Source organism: Phyllobates terribilis, unplaced genomic scaffold (assembly GCF_046119375.1).
Source record: "Phyllobates terribilis strain yellow unplaced genomic scaffold, ASM4611937v1 Scaffold_3__8_contigs__length_932513732, whole genome shotgun sequence".
Taxonomy (NCBI): domain Eukaryota; kingdom Metazoa; phylum Chordata; class Amphibia; order Anura; family Dendrobatidae; genus Phyllobates; species Phyllobates terribilis.
In genome coordinates this window covers 246670241-246691614 of record NW_027362763.1, presented here as the reverse complement: position 1 = coordinate 246691614, position 21374 = coordinate 246670241, and the positions used below count along the sequence as shown (strand labels likewise).

Below are 21374 nucleotides of genomic sequence, written 5' to 3'. Positions count from 1 at the left end.
GCATAAACACTGCATGTAAAAATAGTCTAAGGATGGTCAAAACACAGAAGTAATTGTGTGTCCTGACTGCACTAAATACGCTATAGATACGCTATAGATAATGTGACATAGGAGGGGAACAATGGCAAGGGCCTTAGTTAAGCACTCTATTTTATTGGTCCAAAAGGGGATGTTCTCCAGCACCAAAAGAAAGTAGTTAAAACTTAGCCTTTAGTGATATAGGATAAAGAAATTGCCAGAAAGTGGACATACTAAAAAAAAAACATAATGCTTACGCATTAGAAAAACCCTTAATCATAGCAATTATTCAGGGTTTTTCTACCTGAAACAAGTAGGCATTATGTTTTTTTTCATAATGTGCACATTTTGGCAATTTTGTTTTTATCTTGTATAACTAAAGGCTAAGTTTTAACTACTTTCCTTTGGTGCTGGGGAGCGGGGAACATCCCCTTTTGGACCATCGATAGCTATTTGACCTGGAAGTCAGACCAGTGCATACTCCGTGCACCACGCCCAGACCACAAACCATCTACCCTGGAAGTCTACCAAATCAAGTGACTCAATTGTTTTAGCTCCTTCTTGTAATGTTGAAGATTGTGGGTTCAATTACTGGGGAGACTCACAAAAAAAAGAAGAAAAAATGACATTTACCCTGGAAGTCTCCTGGGATGCTTATCTCTAGCACAGGAGTAGTGAGCTGAATTGACACTTTCTACTTTTTGTTACTTTATTTTATTGTCAACATTGTGAATACAAAACAGGATTATAGATGAAGCATTTTTCTTTGAATAGAAATAAGATAAAAACTGAATTGGGACAAAATGTACAAAGTTATAATCTGGATTTCAGCAAATATGTGTTATTCGTTATATCATGAAAAGTTACACTTTTTTTCTGATACACTCATTCTATTGATTCTACCTGTTTTTTATGGTTATCTTGCAGGCATTTCATAGAAATCTGTGTGTCCATCACATGACAGAGATATTATCTCCTGGAAGTGAACCTCCCCTATTGAATAACATCAAATAGAGATCCTGAAAACCAAGAACTGGCACAGTGCATATTATACACTTGTAAAATGGTTTCATCATCCAGAAGAAAACTGATTTTCTAGAACCTGAGTGCCCCTTTTACCTCCGGGTGTTTTAATAACATTTAGGGTGCGTTCACATTGCATTTTGTCACCTGTTCGCTTGTCCCGTCAGGGCTTACATCAGGACACTCCCGCAAAACGGGATTTGGGCATATGTGCCGTTGTGGCCATAAACTATAATGTTGCAGACAGAGTGAATGTGTGCTCTGTCGTGCATCATTTTTGGGTGTCTACACCTGCTGGAGGCGGACGCCAGGAAACAGTCTACTACGTCTGAGTGTCCCCCTCCAGTAGGCGTATAAGCCCGAAAATAATGCACATCAGAGCGCACGTTCACTCTGTCGGCACCATTACAGTCTATGACCCCATCGGCGCATATGTCCGAATCCCGTTGTGCAGGTGGGTCTGGACGTAAGCCGTGATGGGGACAACGAACAGGTGACAAAACGCAATGTGAAAGCAGCCTTACAGATACAGATCTGAAAAAAATATATAACTTTTTATCACTCTATGTGACAATTTTGGACATTTTTACCCTGGATACGATGGCTACTGCCAGCTTTAAAAGTCAGCATTAAAAAGGCAATACTATGTTAAGGCAATACAATGTTCATAAAGGCACCATTGTGGAAATGAATTGGTTTTATTACATTGACTCAGGGCATTATTGAGCATAAAGTCTTGTGTGTCAGACAGGATTGCTTATTCATCTGCAGTTGAGATAGATGCACACTTTATATTGTTGGTTCAGTAGTTCTCTAGAAATTAGATTTAAAACCTATTCAATCTCCGTCTTCTGATTTCTTCTAAGGATTGCTCCCTTGGCACACCATGACCTGTAATATATAAGAAAAATACAGTTATTTTTGCAACTGGCATATTAAAGTGCCACAAAAACGTTTCCCTACTAGGGTACCACAGAGTGATGCCCATGAAGCTTCCACAGGATTTAGTAAATTAACTCTAGTAAAGGGTTATGTTTAACACCTGTAGATATGGTGGCAATCTGCAGGTAAATAGGGTTTAAATCATGTTTGACTGTGTAACTGGAGCAGCAGCTGCAGGGAGAAATGGAAATTATATTCTCCATGCAGCTGCTCACTTTCAGCCATCAGGGAGGTGCAGGAGCTTTAACAGTTACTGCTCACTACAGTCAGCATGCTATAATCACTCCCCCTGCTCTGTGACTGACAGCCTGTTCTCCATACTCATGTTGCAGAGCTAGATGTCAGTCAAAATGCAGTAGGAGTAATAACAGTGCAATCCCTATGTAATGAGCAGTAACTGTAAGACTATGTTCTATGTTCTCATGAAATGAAAAGTATTAGTGTGTTTGAGGAGCTGCCCACTTACTAAAGACTATGATACTTTTCCAGCAACGGACCACCATTTTGGTCAATATTATTATTGTGTATTATTAGTGATTTACTTGTTATGTTTTATATAGTTCTGCTTACTTGTCAGTATGGAAGATTCACTTGTAAAATGCCCAGCATTCCACTAATCTCATCTTTATCTCAGGAGTCCATTGTTTCAACAGCCAATGGTCTCATTAGGTGAGTGTGGATTGAGACACAGTGGAGCCGTCACCACAGGGGGTCTTACAGGCAGTCTCAGATGAAGGCTTCTAGAAAATTCTTCATTGCTTTTTGGCTTACAGTGAATGCTTGAGGGGGAGGGTGATCACTTCTGACCTGGGAGGGGACTGATCCCAGGGAAAGACAGGAGAGTCATTTTTTTTAGCGAGAGTGGTGTGGAAGGATTGAAGGAAGAGGATGGAGACAGTGGACTTGGAAGGATGAGTGGATGAACATGTTACCATTATGGATTATGTCGGTTGGATTTACACTTTCTTAAAAGGACTGCTGCTACTGGATACCTGTGCTTTCATCATTTTATCTGCCGTCTAGAGGATCATGGACTGTGGCTACAGACTATACTGGCTGGAGATACGAAATCTGTGGGCCAACCAAAAGTTGGGAGACAGTGAGTATGGCCTTATACAAAGCCAGTGGAACTACTGAACCCAGATTGGGAATTTGAGGACTGAGAGATCTGTATTTTGGCCATTTACCTGGAATTGCTTTATTGCCATGGCTGTGATCAATAAAATATTGTTGCATCGTTAAGCTGCCTAGGTGATTACTTACAACCCACAACCTCAGATCTTTACAAGTGGTGGCAGCAGTGGGATCACCTATCTCTGGAGAGCATACCAGGGAAAGTTACCGAGAGGTGACTTGGCAGAAGAGATGGCAGACTGCATCTACAAGAGGCTCAAGAAGGAGGAGCTGAGAACTCTTTGCTCTGGGAGACAGCTACAGTGGTTGCCAGAGGATAACCGTGCGACCCTAATACAACACTTGGACTATTGGGACCGTGAACAGCCACAGGAGGAGGTCAGTTTAGACGTGGAGGAGGGCATGACCGTGGAGGGACCACAGCCCAGGGCTGTCATCCAGATGGCAGAGGATCAACCAACTGAGTTGAAGCAGCTGCTGGACGCAATAGGAGAGCGGGCCACGGAGATGGAGCGGGCGGCAGTGCTAAGCAAATATCTGGGTGTGCATGTAGTGATACCCCCACCCGCCCCAGTGCAGAGGACAATGGATAACAGGAGAGAGGGGCCTACATCTTTAAGGTACCGAGATATACCACAGTTTAATGAAGACAACTCAGATATTGATGAACATCTCCGGTTGACTGAGAACCTCTGCCTGCTGCATGAGGTATCAGTCAGTGACTGGCCCAGATTTTTGAGTGTTGGTCTGACCGGAAAAGCACTCGTCTTCGGTGGATCAGAGATGTTACTCTACCATTCGCAGTGCATTGCTAGAGAGGTATGCCGTCACGCCGGAAACCTACCGGAGGAAGTTTCGGGAGACTGACAAACCCACTGCACACATGCATCGGGAGTTTGCTAACACACTATGTACGGCATGCACTCGGTGGATAGAAGGACTGAGGGCTCAGGAAGCAGAACATGTAATGGATATAGTAATGCTGGAACAATTTATGTCAAAGCTCCCAGGTAATTTAAAAGAATGGATGGCAGATAGAAAACCACTCAGCCTGGATGAGGCTGCAAGATTGGCTGATAATTGGTCTGCTAAACGACCAGGGCAACGTGGAAGCACAGCCTCAGCGAGTCAGGAACAGGATTTTACAGGGAGGCCATCGAGACCCATGAACCGGCCAGATGAGGAACTGCAGGGATTTTGGACTTCACAAAGAGGGTGAGGTTTCCCAAACCCCCAAGTTCGGTCTGTGTTGGGGCGAGGAAGGCTAAACTGCCATAACTGTGGCCGCATGGGGCATTTTGCCAGGGAATGCTGGGAACGTTCTAGCCCACATCACAACCTAGGACGAGGTTTGGTGTGCCACTGGGCCAATGTCGTAACCCAAAACCAAAGACCGGTTCTCACGGCTTCAGCCGAGAGGGAGCGGCACTATCTGCAGACTAACTCCCCAACTGTGGTGAGTAATACACAAAATGCAATGACTGTCACAATGAAGGAATGTAATCTGGGGGAGGTAAATTGCATCAGGGACGACGCCCAGGGACTTCGGGACACTGGATCTACCCTCACCCTGGTCAGCCCAGATACTGTTTCCCCAGAGCTCCCTTTACCAGGCCGCCAAGTGACCATCCCCCTAACTGGGTGTGAGCACTCTGAGGTTGGTCGCAATGGATACAATTTTGGTTCTCATTGGGCACGTGGGGAGTTTCCCAGGATAAACCGGGGATCAGGGGGGGGGGGGATATGGAAAACCCCCCCGAAAGAACAGACCCCTGATCCAGCGAACTAAATACAGAGTCCTGGTCTCAGGGCTTCCCCCATCGGGAAGTTGGCAGGATCTGAAAGACCCTATGAGAGAAGCGGGAGATGTCTATTACACTGAGGTATACCAGGGTGGAATGGGGACTGAGGAGTATACTCGCAAGGACGACATGGAATATGCTTTGAGGAAACTGGATGATACAAAGTTTCGTTCTCATAAAGGCGAGACCTCTTACATTTGTGTCCGTGCTGAAAAAGTGGGGGAGGTATGTGAGGAGCTGCCCACTTACTAAAGACTATGATACCTTTCCAGCAACAGACAACCATTTTTGTCAATATTATTATTGTGTATTATTAGTGATTTACTTGTTATGTTTTATATAGTTCTGCTGACTTGTCAGTATGGAAGATTCACTTGTAAAATGCCCTGCATTCCACTAATCTCATCTTTATCTCAGGAGTCCACTGTTTCAACAGCCAATGGTCTCATTAGGTGAGTGTGGATTAAGACACAGTGGAGCCGTCACCACAGGGGGTCTTACAGGCAGTCTCAGATGAAGGCTTCTAGAAAATTCTTCATTGCTGTTTGACTTACAGTGAATGCTTGAGGGGGAGGGTGATCACTTCTGACCTGGGAGGGGACTGATCCCAGGGAAAGAAAGGAGAGTCATTTTTTTAGGGAGAGTGGTGTGGAAGGATTGAAGGAAGAGGATGGAGACCGTGGACTTGGAAGGATGAGTGGATGAACATATTACCATTATGGATTATGTCGTTTGGATGTACACTTTCTTAAAAGGACTGTTGCTACCGGATACATGTGCTTTCATCGTTTTATCTGAGGTCTAGAGGATCATGGACTGTGGCTACAGACTATACTGGCTGGAGATACGAAATCTGTGGGTCAACCAAAAGTTGGGAGACAGTGAGTATGGCCTTATACAAAGCCAGTGGAACTACTGAACCCAGATTGGGAATTTGAGGACTGAGAGTTCTGTATTTTGGCCATTTACCTGGAATTGCTTTATTACTATGGCTGTGATCAATAAAATATTGTTGCATCGTTAACCGGCCTAGGTGATTACTTACAACCCACAACCTCAGATCTTTACAGTGAGTTTTTGAGGTTACAGATGTTCTGCAGCATTCCTGCACCTATTCCATAAATTAGTTTTTTTGCATTTTTTCACTGTATAATTTATTGTGTATTTTGCATGTGTTTTTATTGCGTTTTTGACACTGCAGTTTGTCTCTTTTCTATGACACATTTTAAATAAAGCTGCTTTCATTTTGACACTTCCTGGTATTTGGCTTTGACAAAACCTTACTGATACAGTCATATGCGGATTACATGTGTTTTTAGTGCATTTACTTGTTTATCTGTGGATTTTACGGAATCTAATATCATTTTATTTGGAAAGTCCACACGTAAAAATGTGTTTACTTGTAAGAGAAATTGACATGTTGTGGATCACAAAAATGCACCATAAGTCATTTTACGCAGCATTAAAAAAAAAAAAAAAAAAAAAGATAATTGGGCATTTCTATAAATCCTATCAACTTTGCTGGAATTGTAAGATGCTATGTATTTTGTTCAGTGAAAATTTGCAATGTTAAAAATTCACCAAAAAGTCAGCCCCCAGCACTGTTCCTATGATTAGAAGCAAACAGCTGAAGGGACAATATAACTTCATTTTCTCCCTGCAGCTGCACTTCCAATAAACCAGCCTAACAGGATTAAAAGCTATTTACCTGCAAATTACCACAATATCAACAGGTAAATAGCGTTTTTGTAAGTGACAGATTCCCTTTAAATTCACTAAAACCAGCTTTTTTTCTTAGTATCCACATCAGACAGTAATGTTACAGAAAATATCGATAAAGCACCTCAGAGACATATGCAGAATTACCGTATGTCAGAGGGAAATGAATAAGTACATGCAATATTGATCTTTTGTATGCACTTGTGTCCATCTCCATATTTTTTTTATAAATGTGCATAAAATGGATTGTCTGGTTTAGAAAAGCTATTCATGTTAGTTTAGTGAAAGATTTTTCTTTTCAAATCATGTACACACAGTATAATTTAATTCCGGTTCAGTTTTTCCTTTTTTTTTTTTTTTTTTTTTTAAGAAAAACTCATGAGTGAACCCCTGAAGAAGCACGTTATGATATTTTAAAATAAATAAATAGTGTAAACCTGGCATTAAAATATGTTCCACATTGAAGCCGGTATTTAGTACCAGCTAGGTCATAAGTTGTCAACCCCTGAACTTGTGATGCTTGGCCCATCTGTTTCCTACACATACGAGAGATCTCAAACACCCTCTGCGCTAGGTCTACTATTTCCTAAATGACGAACGGGTGGACAGACATCTGTAGGCTAATGCCACCGAGTCAGCAGTTTTATCTAGAACTCCTGTTAAGTACTTGGCTTAATGCAGGTCAGCCATAGGAAGCACTTTATTAATGAGCCACTTTGACTACAGTAGCAGAACAGCTTTAAGTGTAATTAGCTTGTAGTACGGCTCAGGGTCCAGAAGGTGGCAGCAGAGTTGTTTGCAGTTAACATGGGCACCAGATCTAGGACAAATGCCAGTCAGCAAAGCTTTCCACATAGTAAGCAGAATTTGGCTTATTTTGAAGCAGATGGGCTCTACAGCAGCCGCCGCTGCAACGAATGTTGTGGACTTGTTTATTGTCTGACTGGTTTCAAAATCAGGGATTACTCTGCAACATCCAGCAGTTTCTGTGTCACATCAGGGTTCAAACACAGTCAGTGAACACTCTAGGGATACCCACACAGTTTTCTAATTAACTCTTTGTGGCTTCAATTCACATTCATACATCAGGTATGAAGGGAAAAAAAACCCAAATCTATATACAGCAGATAGCACACACACATATCCGTGTAAGTGTAGGTTCAAACAAGCATATTTTTGGTCCGAGTGCTGTCCGTAAATAAAGCAGACAGAGCGCGGATACCACTAGGACCTATGTTATTCAACTGTGCGGTTCAGAAGTGCATTTATTTCACCGATTGAACCGGCATGTGAAAAATAATGGCAGCATGCACTAGTTACTTCTGTATTTCACGTCAGACTCGCACCTTCAAGGCTATGGGTGTGCAAAACCCCCCCAAAAAACGGATCCCTATATGGAACATCCATACAGCATCTGTTTTACATTGCATTTTCTGTAACATAGGAAACTGGAAATAATTAATAGCAGCTGTAAAAAATGCATTGCACACGGAAGACAAGTGAGAAAAAAGATTGTCTGTTTTCTAGATGAAACTGAGGATTTTTTATACGCCTGTGTGAACCTATCCAAACTGCTATTACACCAGACTGATCGTTGGCTGAGTTATCTCACTTGACTTCCCCATATACAGTCCTGCTCATCGTTATTGGCACACATGAAGTTTAAGTACAGAATGTGGAATATTTCCTGAATAAAATGAATCAAGTGAAACAGTTTTTTTGTATGGAGAACTCGTGTTAAATACAAAAGAGCAAATGATAAACAATAACTTAAAACAAAAAACAATGGGAGGGAAAAATAGAAAAACCTAAAGCTTGCTGTATCACTGGTATTGTTACCCTTTATGTTAATTTAGTATGGAAACACATTTTGACTCACCTGTGGTAAATTACAAAAGAGATTCATCTGTGATTGTCAGTGCCCATGTGACATGAATTAGCCAATGAATGATGACTTCAGTGTTTTAAAAAGCCACATGGTAGGCCCTGTTCCTTTGTCTCAATGATGAAGAGAAAGGAGCTGTCTGAGGACATCAGAACTGCTATTATTAGCAAACAGAAGACTTCCAAAGGGTCTAAGGCCATCTCAAAAGACCTTGGCATCCCAGTTTCAACAGTACGTAATGTTATTAAGAAGTCGGCCAAGCATGGAACTGACAAGAACCCCCCCTGCTGCCTGGACGTAGGGGAAAGAGGAAAATTGACAAGAGATGTCTTGGAAGGTTGGTGCGAATGGTGGAAAAAACACCACGTCAAACATCCAAAGACCTGAAGGCCAACCTGGCACATTCTGAGGTCATGATTTCAACAAGTACCATACACTGCACACTAAACAAAGCAGAGGTTTATGGTGAAGGCTAAGGAAGAAACCATTGCTGAAGAAAAGACATAAAAAGGAAAGACTGATCTTTGCCAAAGAGTACCTTCACAAACCACAATCCTTCTGGGAAAATGTTCTGTGGACAGATGAAACAAAAATAGAGCTTTTTGGCAATGCAAAGCAACAGTTTGTTTACAGATGGAGCAATGAAGTTAAAATGAAAAGAACACCTTACCAACAGTTAAGCATGGTGGAGGATCCATAATGCTGTGGTGTTGCTTTTCTGCATCTGGTACTGGAGGCCTTGACCGCATCACAGGAATAATGAAATCGGAGAATTATCAAGAAATTTTAGAGCGAAATGTCCTACCCAGTGTAAGAAAACATGGTTTGAGTCGAAGATTATGGGTCCGCCAGCCAAACAATGACCCAAAGCACACATCCAAAAATACACAGGAATGGTTGAAAAAGAAAAAATTGACCGTTTTAAAATGGCCAGCAACAAGTGCTTACCTCAATCCCATTGAAAATCTTTGGGGTGAGCAAAATCTGCCATTGGGAAAAAGAACCCTGCAAACATTCAAGAGCTTGAACAAACGGCAAAGGAAAGAAGAGTGGGAGACAATTCCAGCTGAGAAGTGCAAGAAGCTTATAGATGGCTACAAGAAACGTTTGGAGGCTGTCAACAATGCCAAAGGGTGTGCAACCAAGTATTAATTAGGGGTGTACATGCTGTTTATTCTGTTTCTTCTTTCAAATTGCAGCATGGAAGTTGAAAAACAATGTTTTATTGTTGTATTATTTTGGAGCACTAATTAAAAAACCCCGAGGATATAACTTTGGTACATTTTCATTTATTTCTGAAGATATTGTACAGTCTATGAAAAAATGAGGGGGTGCCAATAATGGTGAGCAGTACTGCACATGTACACTCAGCTCCTCCGAGTGTCCATGTGTTTTAAAACCAAATTTGATGATTAAATTTAAAATACTCAATCTTGATAAGGAGACCTCCATATAGAGCAGATGATCACCCAGTCCCGTCTGCACAGCGCCATCACTGTGACTGCATCACTACAGTCTCCACCTGTCACAACAGACAGCCTGTCTGTCTATTTTCCCTACAAGCGCTCTCACCATGAGGCCACGTTCACACATTCAGTATTCGGTCAGTATTTTACATCAGTATTTGTAAGCCAAAACCAGGAGTGGAACAATCAGAGGAAAAGTACAATAGAAACACATCACCACTCCTGCATTTATCACCCATTTGGTTTACATATACTGATGTAACATACTGACCAAATACTGAACGTGTGAACGTGACCTCACTCTATCACTACAGGCAGTCAGTGGTCACGGTGACAAATGCATTTGTAGTGTGTTTTCACCTATACCAAGGATGTCAAACTCAAACACGCAGAGGGACAACATGAAAAACTTGGACAAAGTCGTGGGCCAACAAGTATACAGTATAATGGGCCCCACATAGTCCTCCATACAGAATAATGGGCCCCACATAGTCCTTCATGCAGAATAATGGGCCCCACATAGTCCTCCATGCAGAATAATGGGCCCCACATAGTTCTCCATACAAAATTATGGCCTCACATAGGAGTGGCGGCTCTGGTGTCGCGGGCCAGATTTGGCCCGCGGGCCAGAGTTTGACATGTATGTCCTATACTAAAGTGTAAACAGACCCAGCTCCAGAACTCCTCTTGCTGTGACTGCTATATACAAAGGCTGCATGCACAATATAAAGACTCCGCTCCCCACGCACATATACAGGTGCATCTCACTAAATTAGAATATCATCAAAAAGTTAATTTATTTCAGTTCTTCAATACAAAAAGTGAAACTCATATATTATACAGAGTCATTACAAACATAGTGATCTATTTCAAGTGTTTGTTTCTGTTAATGTTGATGATTATGGCTTACGGCCAATGAAAACCCAAAAGTCATTATCTCAGTAAATTAGAATACTTTATAACAACAGCTTGAAAATTGTTTTTAAAATCTGAAATGTTGGCCTACTGAGATGTATGTTCAGTAAATGCACTCAATGCTTGGTCGGGGCTCCTTTTGCATCAATTACTGCATCAATGCGGCGTGGCATGGAGGTGATCAGCCTGTGGCACTGCTGAGGTGTTATGGAAGCCCAGGTTGCTTTGATAGCAGCCTCCAGCTAGTCTGCATTGTTGGGTCTGGTGTCTCTCATCTTCCTCTTGACAATACCCCATAGATTCTCTATGGGTTTAAGGTCAGGCGAGTTTGCTGGCCAATCAAGCACAGTGATGCTGCTGTTTTTAAACCAGGTATTGGTACTTTTGGCAGTGTGGACAGGTGCCAAGTCCTGCTGGATAATGAAATTTCCATCTCCAAAAAGCTTGTCGGCAGAGGGAAGCATGAAGTGCTCTAAAATTTCCTGGTAGACGGCTGCTCCGACTGTGATTTTGGTAAAACACAGTGGACCTACACCAGCAGATGACATGGCTCCCCAAACCATCAGTGACTGTGGAAACTTCACACTAGACCTCAATCAGCTTGGATTGTGGCCTCTCCACTCTTCCTCCAGACTCTGGGACCTTGATTTCCAAATGAAAATTGGAACTATGGGACCTTGTGGAGTGTGACAATGACTGCCTTCTGGACATCTGTCAAGTCAGCAGTCTTTCCCGTGATTGTGGAGCCTACTGACACAGACTAAGGGACCTTTTTAAATGCATAGGAAGCCTTTGCAGGTGTTTTTTGTTAATTATTTTAATTTACTGAGATAATGACTTTTGTATTTTCATTGGCTGTAAGCCATAATCAACATTAACAGAAATAAACACTTGAAATAGATCACTCTGTAATGAATCTATATAATATAGGAGTTTCATTTTTTGTATTGAAGAACTGAAATAAATTAACTTTTTGATGATATTCTAATTTAGTGAGATGCATCTGTAGTTGGCAAATCTGTACTCTAGTTATGAAGTACGGATATATGCACTTGTCAAAATACAATTTAGCACCTATTTTCTCCAAGGCGGCAAAAAGAGTGTAATGAACCACCATGTTGCAATATGTATTATTTACATTACATCTCTAGTTTAAAAATGAAAAACAAATTGTTTAATTACTCTTTAATTCTATTTAAAGAAGTACGCTCAGGTTTTTTCCGTAAATGCACCCCCACCTGTTTGTCTGACACACTTTGCCATTCTCTTACACAGCAGGTGAAATTTTCTAAGTAAATATATTTCTAAAGGTGTAATTGTCATGAAATTCTCACCAGATGTCGGTAACAACCCATCCAATCCACACAGGCAAAAATCAAACCATACATGGCCATAAATTAAGTTATGTGCAATAATGAGAAATGACACTGGGAAAAAGTATTGAACACATGAAGAAAGAGAGGTGCAAAAAGCTATGGAAAGTCATGACACCACTTGAAATCTATCAATAGTTAGAAAGCAATCCTGCTACTTCGTGAAAAACAATATCTGCTGGTTCAACTGATGGCTTATAAAAAGGTGTCATTACCAAGGTGCTACACAAGAAACATTTCACGATGGGTAAAACCAGTGAGCTGTCTCAAGACCTTTGCAACTTTATTGTTGCAAAACATACTGATGGCATTGGTTATTACAGAACAATTTCTAAAATACTGAAGGTTCCAGTGAGCACTGTTGGGGCCATAATTCGGAAGTGGAAAGAACATCATTTCACCTTAAACCAGGCATACCAGGTGCTCCCCACAAGATTTCAGACAGAGGAGTGAAAAGAATTATCAGAAGAGTTGTTCAAGAGCCAAGGACTACTGCATATTCCCCCAAAACACCATACCAACAATGAAGTTTGGAGGTGGGAACATCATGGTGTGGGGCTGTTTTTTATCATACGGCACTGGAAAACATCATATAGTAGAAGTAAGGATGAATGGACAAAGGTACCAAGACATTCTTCATAAAAATCTGCTGCCATCTACCAGAATGATGAAGGTGAAATAAGGGTGGACATTTCAGCAAGACAATTATCCCAAACACATAGCCAAGGCAACTCTCCATTGGTTTTAGAGAAAGAGAAAATAAAGCTGCTAGAATGATCCCACCAATCACCTGACCTGAATCCAATGGAAAATTTATGGAAGGAACTAAAGCTCAGAGTTCATAGAAGGAGCCCATGGAACCTTCAGGATTTGAAGAGTGTTTGTGTGTAAGAATGGGCCAAAATCACACCTGAGCAATGCATGTGACTAGTTTCTCCATATGTCTTGAAGCTGTTGTCATTAACAAAGGCTTTTGTACGAAGCATTAAGTAAATTTCAGTAAGCATGTTCAATACTTTTTTCCTGTGTCATATCTCTTTGTTACACATAACTTAATTTTGGGCATCTATGGTTTTGTTTCTTTGCCTGTGTGGATTGGATGGGTTTTTACCGACATCTGTTGAAAATGTCATGTCAATAGCACCTTTAGAAATATATTTACTTAGAAACTTGGTGATGTGTTCCAATACTTATTTCACCCACTGTATATTATGTACTTCCATAGTTATAGTTTAAAGTTCAGACTCCTGTTTTCTTCCATTCAGCTTCCATATATACTCCTAGCCTTCATCCTCTATGCTCTGTTATAAATCCCAACATGCATCAGACCAGCATCACATGCCACATAAAGCCATGGCCATCTCTATCTGCTGGAGTGACACTGACTATTCTACCTTCTGCTAAATAAACAGTCAGGAGTCTGAACTGTGATTTCCTCATGCATACGTTCGTGTTGAGCATACTTGTTTTAACCATGTTTTTCACAGATACCACCCATTATAATCTATGGTAGTGTTCACATGTCCATGTTTTTCATGGCCTATGTGTCTGTGTAAAAATCACGGAAACATGTCTGTTTTTTTCCCTGCAGCATGGAAGAAAAGTGCCAATACTAATTGTTAGGACACAGCTTCTAATCTTAATTAGCCAGGCGTCTAAATTCATTAGGCCAGGAGAAATACACTATTATGTTTATGTTGACTTTTGAATTTGTGTGTTTTTCTTTATTCGGGTGGAACAAGAAACATGGACTTTTGTCATAAGTCTGAATGTTGACTTCTCTTGGTTTGTGAACAATGAATGTTTGCTAAATATGTTGATTAACCATTGTGTGGACCCTGTGGCTTGCTGACTCGTAGAGCAGAGGAGTATAAGTTATGCAAATTGATTAAATGCGTAAACAATGAGACATGAGCCCTGCACCTCCCCCCTTGACCTGTGAATGATGACCTGAGCCACAGATGTACATATAAACAGGTATTTCTATTGTGCTGAAAAGAGAATCAGAGAGACTCTTCAAAACAGCAGCTTGGTAGCATGGCTCCATTCCGAGGGACACAGATTTGGATTCTACAGGATGCCAGCCTAAGAGAACACTGCCCTGGCTGGAAGGATACAGATCTGCTCCATTGACCATCACTGACCCTATGGAGACGTTTGGGGAAACCAGGATTGTGACCCTCCGGTCACCTGGTCCCATGGATATGTTCTGAGATGCCAGGTTGGGACCACCTGGTTTCCTGGTCCCATGGAGACATTTGGGGAAAGCCATGATTGTGACCCTCCAGTTGCCTGGTCCCATGGATATGTTTGGGTTAGCCAGGTTGGTGTTATGTTCTGCTACCAGAGCTAAGGAAAGAGCGGAGATCTGTCCCTACGATAGAACTCAGCTGAATCCCTACGATGTAACAGGGAACCTGATCCTGCGATCAGACCTGCTAAAGTCCTAAGCTAGTCTGTACGAAGACCTATAGATGTGGGGGAGGAATCCTTACAAGTACTAAGGACTGGGAGGAATATGGGACACCTCCTAACAGAAATAGTAGCAGACAGACGAACAAACAAAATATATAGAACATAGAGGTCAGTAGACCAAGCAAACTAACAGAGCAAGACACAGAGCACAGGCTAGCTAGAAAGTAGATATACAATGAAGTCCAGCAAAGCCAGAAGGGCGGAGCAGGATTAAATAGGCCAACAAGGTCATGTGACCAGCAAAGGAAAAAAAACCTAACAGCAAGGTTCTAACAGTACCCCCCCTTCTAAGAGGATCCTCCGGATCCCCTAGGACCAGGCTTATCAGGAAATCTCCTGTGAAACGCTCTGATAAGTCTGGACGCGGAAACATCATCTGACCTCACCCAAGAGTTATCCTCGGGTCCGAAACCTTTCCAGGCCACAAGATACTGCAAACTACCTCTATACCGTCTAGAGTCAAGGATGCGAGAAATTTCATATTCCCCATCCTCCACCACCGGAGGAACAGAGGCAGAGGCGTCACCATCCGACACAACAGCTTTTTTTAACAGAGAGACATGAAAGACCGGATTAATTCTCCAGGAGGTAGGAACCTCCAACCTAACAGCAGATTGGTTGACAACCTGAAGCACCTTAAAGGGCCCTACAAACTTGGGACCCAATTTCTTAGAAGGAATCCTCAACCGCAGATTCCTAGAGGACAACCAAACCATGTCACCAACAGCGAACAAAACCTCCTGTCGTTTCCTATCAAAGTAGTCTTTAGATTTTCTGTTGGCCTCCTGAAGATTACCACGCACATCCGTCCAAACTCTTTCCAAATCACCGGAAAAATTCTCCTCCTCAGGCACGGCAGATCCCAACTTGGAGAACGACCCAAACGACGGATGTCTCCCAGAACAACAAAAAAAAGGCGAACAACCAGCAGAAGAAGATGTATGATTGTTCAGAGCAAATTCGGCAAGTGGCAGAAACTCAGACCACCCCTCTTGATTGTCTGCCACAAAACAACGCAAGAACTGCTCAACATCCTGGTTTTTCCTTTCTGTCTGGCCATTAGATTCAGGATGATATCCGGACGAAAACGACAAATGAATTCCCAACCTGTCACAAAAGGCACGCCAAAAACGAGCCACGAACTGAGGACCCCTATCAGAAACAATGTCAGTAGGAACGCCATGAAGTCTGACAATTTCCTTGACAAAGGCCTTAGCGAGAGTTTTAGCGCAGGGCAGTTTCACGAAGGGAACCAAGTGACACATCTTGCTAAAACGGTCCACGACCACTCAGATGACAGTAAAACCCTCAGAGGGGGGAAGGTCAGTTATAAAGTCCATAGCCAAATGTGTCCAAGGAGCACTGGGGACCTCCAAAGGACAAAGCAACCCCGCAGCAGGAGTATGTGAGGACTTAGATCTAGCACATACAGTACATTGGCGCACCCACTTAATGACTTCCTTCTGCCATCCAGGCCACCAAAAACTGCGACCCACCAGTCTCTTGGTCTCAGAGATTCCGGGATGACCTGCCAACCGAGATTCGTGACACTCAACAAACAAATCTCTCCTAAAGGTCCTAGGCACAAACAACCTCCCATGAGGAGTGTTAGATGGGGCATTCTCCTGAGCTTTAAGAATCTCATCTTCCAAAACGGAGTCTAAAGCAGCTATCACAACACCTTCTTGTAAAATGTTTTCCTCTTTCTCAGCACCGACTATGGGAGAAAAACTGCGAGACAAGGCATCCGCCTTAACATTCTTAGTACCAGGGATGTAAGTAACGGAGAAATTAAACCGCGAGAAAAACAGTGCCCACCTAGCCTGACGGGCATTCAGGCGCTTGGCAGCGTCAAGATATATCAGATTTTTATGATCCGTAAGAACCTGAACGGGAAATTCCGCACCTTCCAAGAAGTGGCGCCAGTGTTCAAATGCGAGTTTAATAGCCAATAATTCCCGATTACCAATATCGTAATTCAATTCAGTCTCCGAAATTTTTTTTGAAAAAAAGGCACAGGGATGTAATCCATCCCCGTTATCCTGAGACAATACTGCGCCAACCCCCACAGAGGAAGCATCAACCTCAACCAAAAACGGCCTAGTAACATCAGGCTGCATAAGGATGGGAGCAGAGGTGAACCTCTCCTTGAGATACACAAAAGCTTCAATGGCCTCAGAAGACCACTGAACCGCATCAGCACCTTTCCTGGTGAGATCAGTCAGAGGTTTGACAATACTAGAAAAATTTTTTATGAATTTTCTATAGTAATTGGCGAAACCCAAAAACCTCTGTATCGATTTCAAACCAATAGGCCTAGGCCATTCCTGCACAGCCTGAACCTTAACCGGATCCATCTCAAAACCTTTGCTGGAGATAATGTAGCCCAAAAAACTAATTCTCTGTACAGCGAACTCACATTTCTCCAGCTTAGCAAAAAGCGAATTGTCCATTAATAACTGTAATACCTCACGCACGCTCCGCCAATGAGACTCCAGATCTGGCGAATAAATCAAAATGTCATCCAAATACACAACCACATTTTTACCGATCAAAGGTCTAAGGATGTCATTAATCAGATTCTGAAAAAATGCAGGAGCATTAGTAAGACCAAAAGGCATAACCAGATTCTCAAAATGACCCACAGGAGTGTTAAAAGCAGTCTTCCATTCATCACCCTCCTTCATGCGCAACAGATTGTATGCCCCCTTAAGGTCAATTTTAGAGAACCACTTGGCCCCCAATAACTGGTTAAACAGATCAGGAATCAATGGCAGTGGGTAAGGATTGCGTACCGTAATTTTGTTAATCTCACGAAAATCCAGACAAGGACGTAAACCGCCGTCCTTTTTTTTTTACAAAAAAAAATCCAACCGCCACAGGAGACTTAGAGGGCCTAATGTGACCGGCGGCCAAACTTGTCTGTATGTATTCCTCCAAAGCCTTCCTCTCAGGAATAGTAAGGTTAAATAAACGACTTTTAGGAAGAGTCGCTCCAGGGACAAATTCAATAGAACAATCATAGTCTCTATGGGAAGGCAAAACCTGCGATTCTTTCTCAGAAAAAACTCTCCAAAAATCCTGAATAGGAACAGGCAATTCTCCCCTATCCAAAGCTGCAATACGCCCGTTACAACACTTGTCATAACATTTATGGCTCCAGGATTTAATTTCACTGGTAGACCAATCCAGTACAGGATTGTGAAATTTTAACCAGGGCAATCCCAATATTACTGGAGAAGGCAAGTTATTCAACACTACCAAATCCAATTTCTCATGGTGAACACCATTAATAGTGAGAGGAAATTCACAGACCTTGAGAGTAATATTCTTCAAAGGGGAACCATCCACAGAAACCACAGCAATGGGGGATGATAAAGGTTCAGGTTTTAAATTGAGTTTTTCCACGAATCCCCCATCAATTACATTCAGTGTAGACCCGCAATCAACAAACACCCGAAATTCCATTAATTTTTCCTGAGCAATCGTGGAAGCAGCTAAAAATATACCCTTGGAATTTAAACAGGCAATACAGGCATGACTGACCATTTTTTTTTCTTTCTTCATACGAAGCTCACAGCCTTTAATCAAATGACCAGATTTTCCGCAATAGAAACACAAGCCTTCCGAAAAACGACGGTCTTTTTCTTGAGAGCGAGGTGCCACCGATCCAATCTCCATCGGTTCACCACTGTTAGTACACACATTATCATAACCAGAAACTGACATAGCAGAGGATTTGCTCTCATTAACCCTAGCACGCAGTCTTCTATCCACCCGTATAGCTAATTGCATAGCCTGTTGCAAATCCTCAGGTGTAGGATAAGCAATTAGCAGGTCTTTAACCCTTTCACTGAGCCCAGCAAGAAATAGACTTTTCAGAGCAGAATCGTTCCACCCTGTTTGAGTGGACCAACGACGAAAATGAGTACAATATTTTTCGACATTACCTGATCCTTGTTTTAAACGTCTCAACTCAGTCTCAGCTGATGCGACACGGTCAGGATCATCATATAATAGTCCTAAAGCAGAAAAAAAACTATCCACTGATCTGAAGCATGTATCACTAGGTTGCAAAGAAAAGGCCCACTCCTGAGGCTCTTTGCGCAAAAGTGACATTATGAACCCTACGCGCTGGGATTCATCCCCAGAGGACTTGGGTCTCAAACGAAAATACAATAAGCAAGCATTTTTAAATGAAAAAAATTCTCGATGTTCACCAAAAAATAAATCCGGCAAACATACCTTAGGCTCCAAGAAATATGCTCCAGGACAGTTACTCACGTGCTGACGGAGCTCGGCCACTTCCAGAGAGAGTCCCTGCAGGTGTTTAGCCAAATCCTGAACCGACACCATGATGGAACAAAAAAAATCTTTCCTTAGAGAATTTGCTGGCTGGACTTACTGTTATGTTCTGCTACCAGAGCTAAGGAAAGAGAGGAGATCTGTCCCTACGATAGAACTCAGCTGAATCCCTACGATGTAACAGGGAACCTGATCCTGCGATCAGACCTGCTAAAGTCCTAAGCTAGTCTGTACGAAGACCTATAGATGTGGGGGAGGAATCCCTACAAGTACTAAGGACTGGGAGGAATATGGGACACCTCCTAACAGAAATAGTAGCAGACAGACGAACAAACAAAATATATAGAACATAGAGGTCAGTAGACCAAGCAAACTAACAGAGCAAGACACAGAGCACAGGCTAGCTAGAAAGTAGATATACAATGAAGTCCAGCAAAGCCAGAAGGGCGGAGCAGGATTAAATAGGCCAACAAGGTCATGTGACCAGCAAAGGAAAAAAAACCTAACAGCAAGGTTCTAACAGTTGGGACCATCCGGTCACCTGGATCCATGGATATGTTCGGAGAAAGCCAGGGTGGGATCTTCGGGTCTCCTGGCCACATACCTAAATGGACTGTCAGCTTCCTAAGCTTGCCGCTACCTTCTCTCTGTGGGTGCCTGCCAAAAGCAGCCACTGGTTGTGGTAGTTGGCCCTGGAAGTCCCAAAGTCGCAGTTGCTCTATTCCTCGGCAGGCCAGCGAAAGGGTGAGGATGTGTAATTTTGCACCATCTTGGGTATTTCCTGGGACTGTTCCATATGTTATTGTCTCTTTGGTGGTTCAATAAAGTATTCCCACACTGTTTAACCCTCACCATGTGTTGTCTGAGAAGCAACGCCCACGGAAGACCCCGTGTCTTCACACTATTCTATGGGTCCGTAAAAAACACGTACAGCACATGGATGCTATGCATGTGCCATCCATGTGCTGTGCGTATTTAACACTGCAAAGGATACAAGAAGATTTATAGTTTATTTATCCATAAGTGAAAAACACTGATGAAACACTAATGACACACTGACCAAACACACACGGATCCAAAACACTGATGACACACTGACCAAAAACACTGACCATTTTTTTTGCATAAGTGAAAAACACTGACAACTCAAGGAGGCACGGGACAGGCATTGAGAAGTCATCAACAGTATCCTAGATATGAGCTTCTGCTTCCCACCTGTGGAGAACTTATGTGGTAAAGCCTATACAATTTCACCATACAGCAACTTGTATTGACTGAGATGGTGACCCCCTGAAGAGAACATAAAGGCATGTAATTTCCAGGGTGGTCATCATGTGATCACCTACCTGACTGAAGAGAAGTACCATGAATTTCCAGACAGAAAGGAACAATTACATAAGGTAATATTAGCTGAATACATATATTGGGGGACTATTTAAAGTATGAATTAGAAAAAAACCTGAAATGATACTTTAATATGCCCTAAGACTAATATAAGCAGATGTAGCACCCTGAGGACTCGGCTGCTACAGGGGTATTGCACCTCGACCCAGAGGTGTGGTATTCCACTCCCGGGTAAGGATGGAGTGTGGGACTGAGCTCAGTAGGCTGCATGCACTACATACATCCCATTTCCGGGGGACAGAACTACGGTACTCCCACCAAGTAAATGTGCAGGTACGACAGCGTCTGTCCCTGGCTGGAGTGGGAGGGGGGTGGAACATCCCAGTAGTGTAGGGGCAGATAGGGGGAGTACTCTGGGTAAAGCTAGGAGCTCATTGGGTGCTAGTCACCTGGGCTCACACATAGAGGGAGTATATAAGGTGAGCACCATCTTAGAAGAGGGTCGAGTTCAGCCTGAGGAGGAGCAGAGCAGAGGAGCTCAGCCAGGAGGGCTGACTGGGAGCTGTGGCTCCAGTTGGGCCCAGCTCCAGAGCAAGGCCTGCAGAGAGAGAGAGGAGAAAGAAAGGCCCAGAGTGGAAGACCAGAGGGAACCCTAAGAACCCAGAATCAGACCAAAAAGGGTGAAGGGTTGGCGGACACGGGTACCGGAACCCGAACTGGTGGAGGCCACTTATCCTCAGCCAGGAACCGGAGGTCGTGGTCAAGATTTGCCACGACCCTCACCAAATCCACCAGAAAGGCACACCAAGTATAGGGTCAGGGAACCCAGAGGAGGTTTGACCACCAAGAGACCCGAGGGAGCTGGCCAAAGGTGGATCCCTGGTGGGAACGGCCAGAGACAGAGAGAGAGAAGGGAGCTCAGGACCACGCTCCGGAACTGCCTGGGGGTTAGCCGAGTCCAGGACCTGGTGGA

General features: G+C 42.9%; 1 protein-coding gene across 2 annotated transcripts in view; it reads right to left on the bottom strand.

Annotated features, from left to right (window-relative positions):
* Positions 1-1689: 1689 nt before the first annotated feature.
* RHBDD1 (rhomboid domain containing 1) overlaps positions 1690-21374 on the bottom strand; it is a 90905-nt gene continuing 71220 nt past the window's right edge. For both annotated transcript variants that reach the window (XM_073674700.1, XM_073674699.1), the window contains one exon: positions 1690-1932. In XM_073674700.1, the coding sequence (XP_073530801.1) occupies positions 1868-1932 (65 nt within the window). In that variant the 3' untranslated portion in view covers positions 1690-1867. The remainder of the gene's footprint in view (positions 1933-21374) is intronic.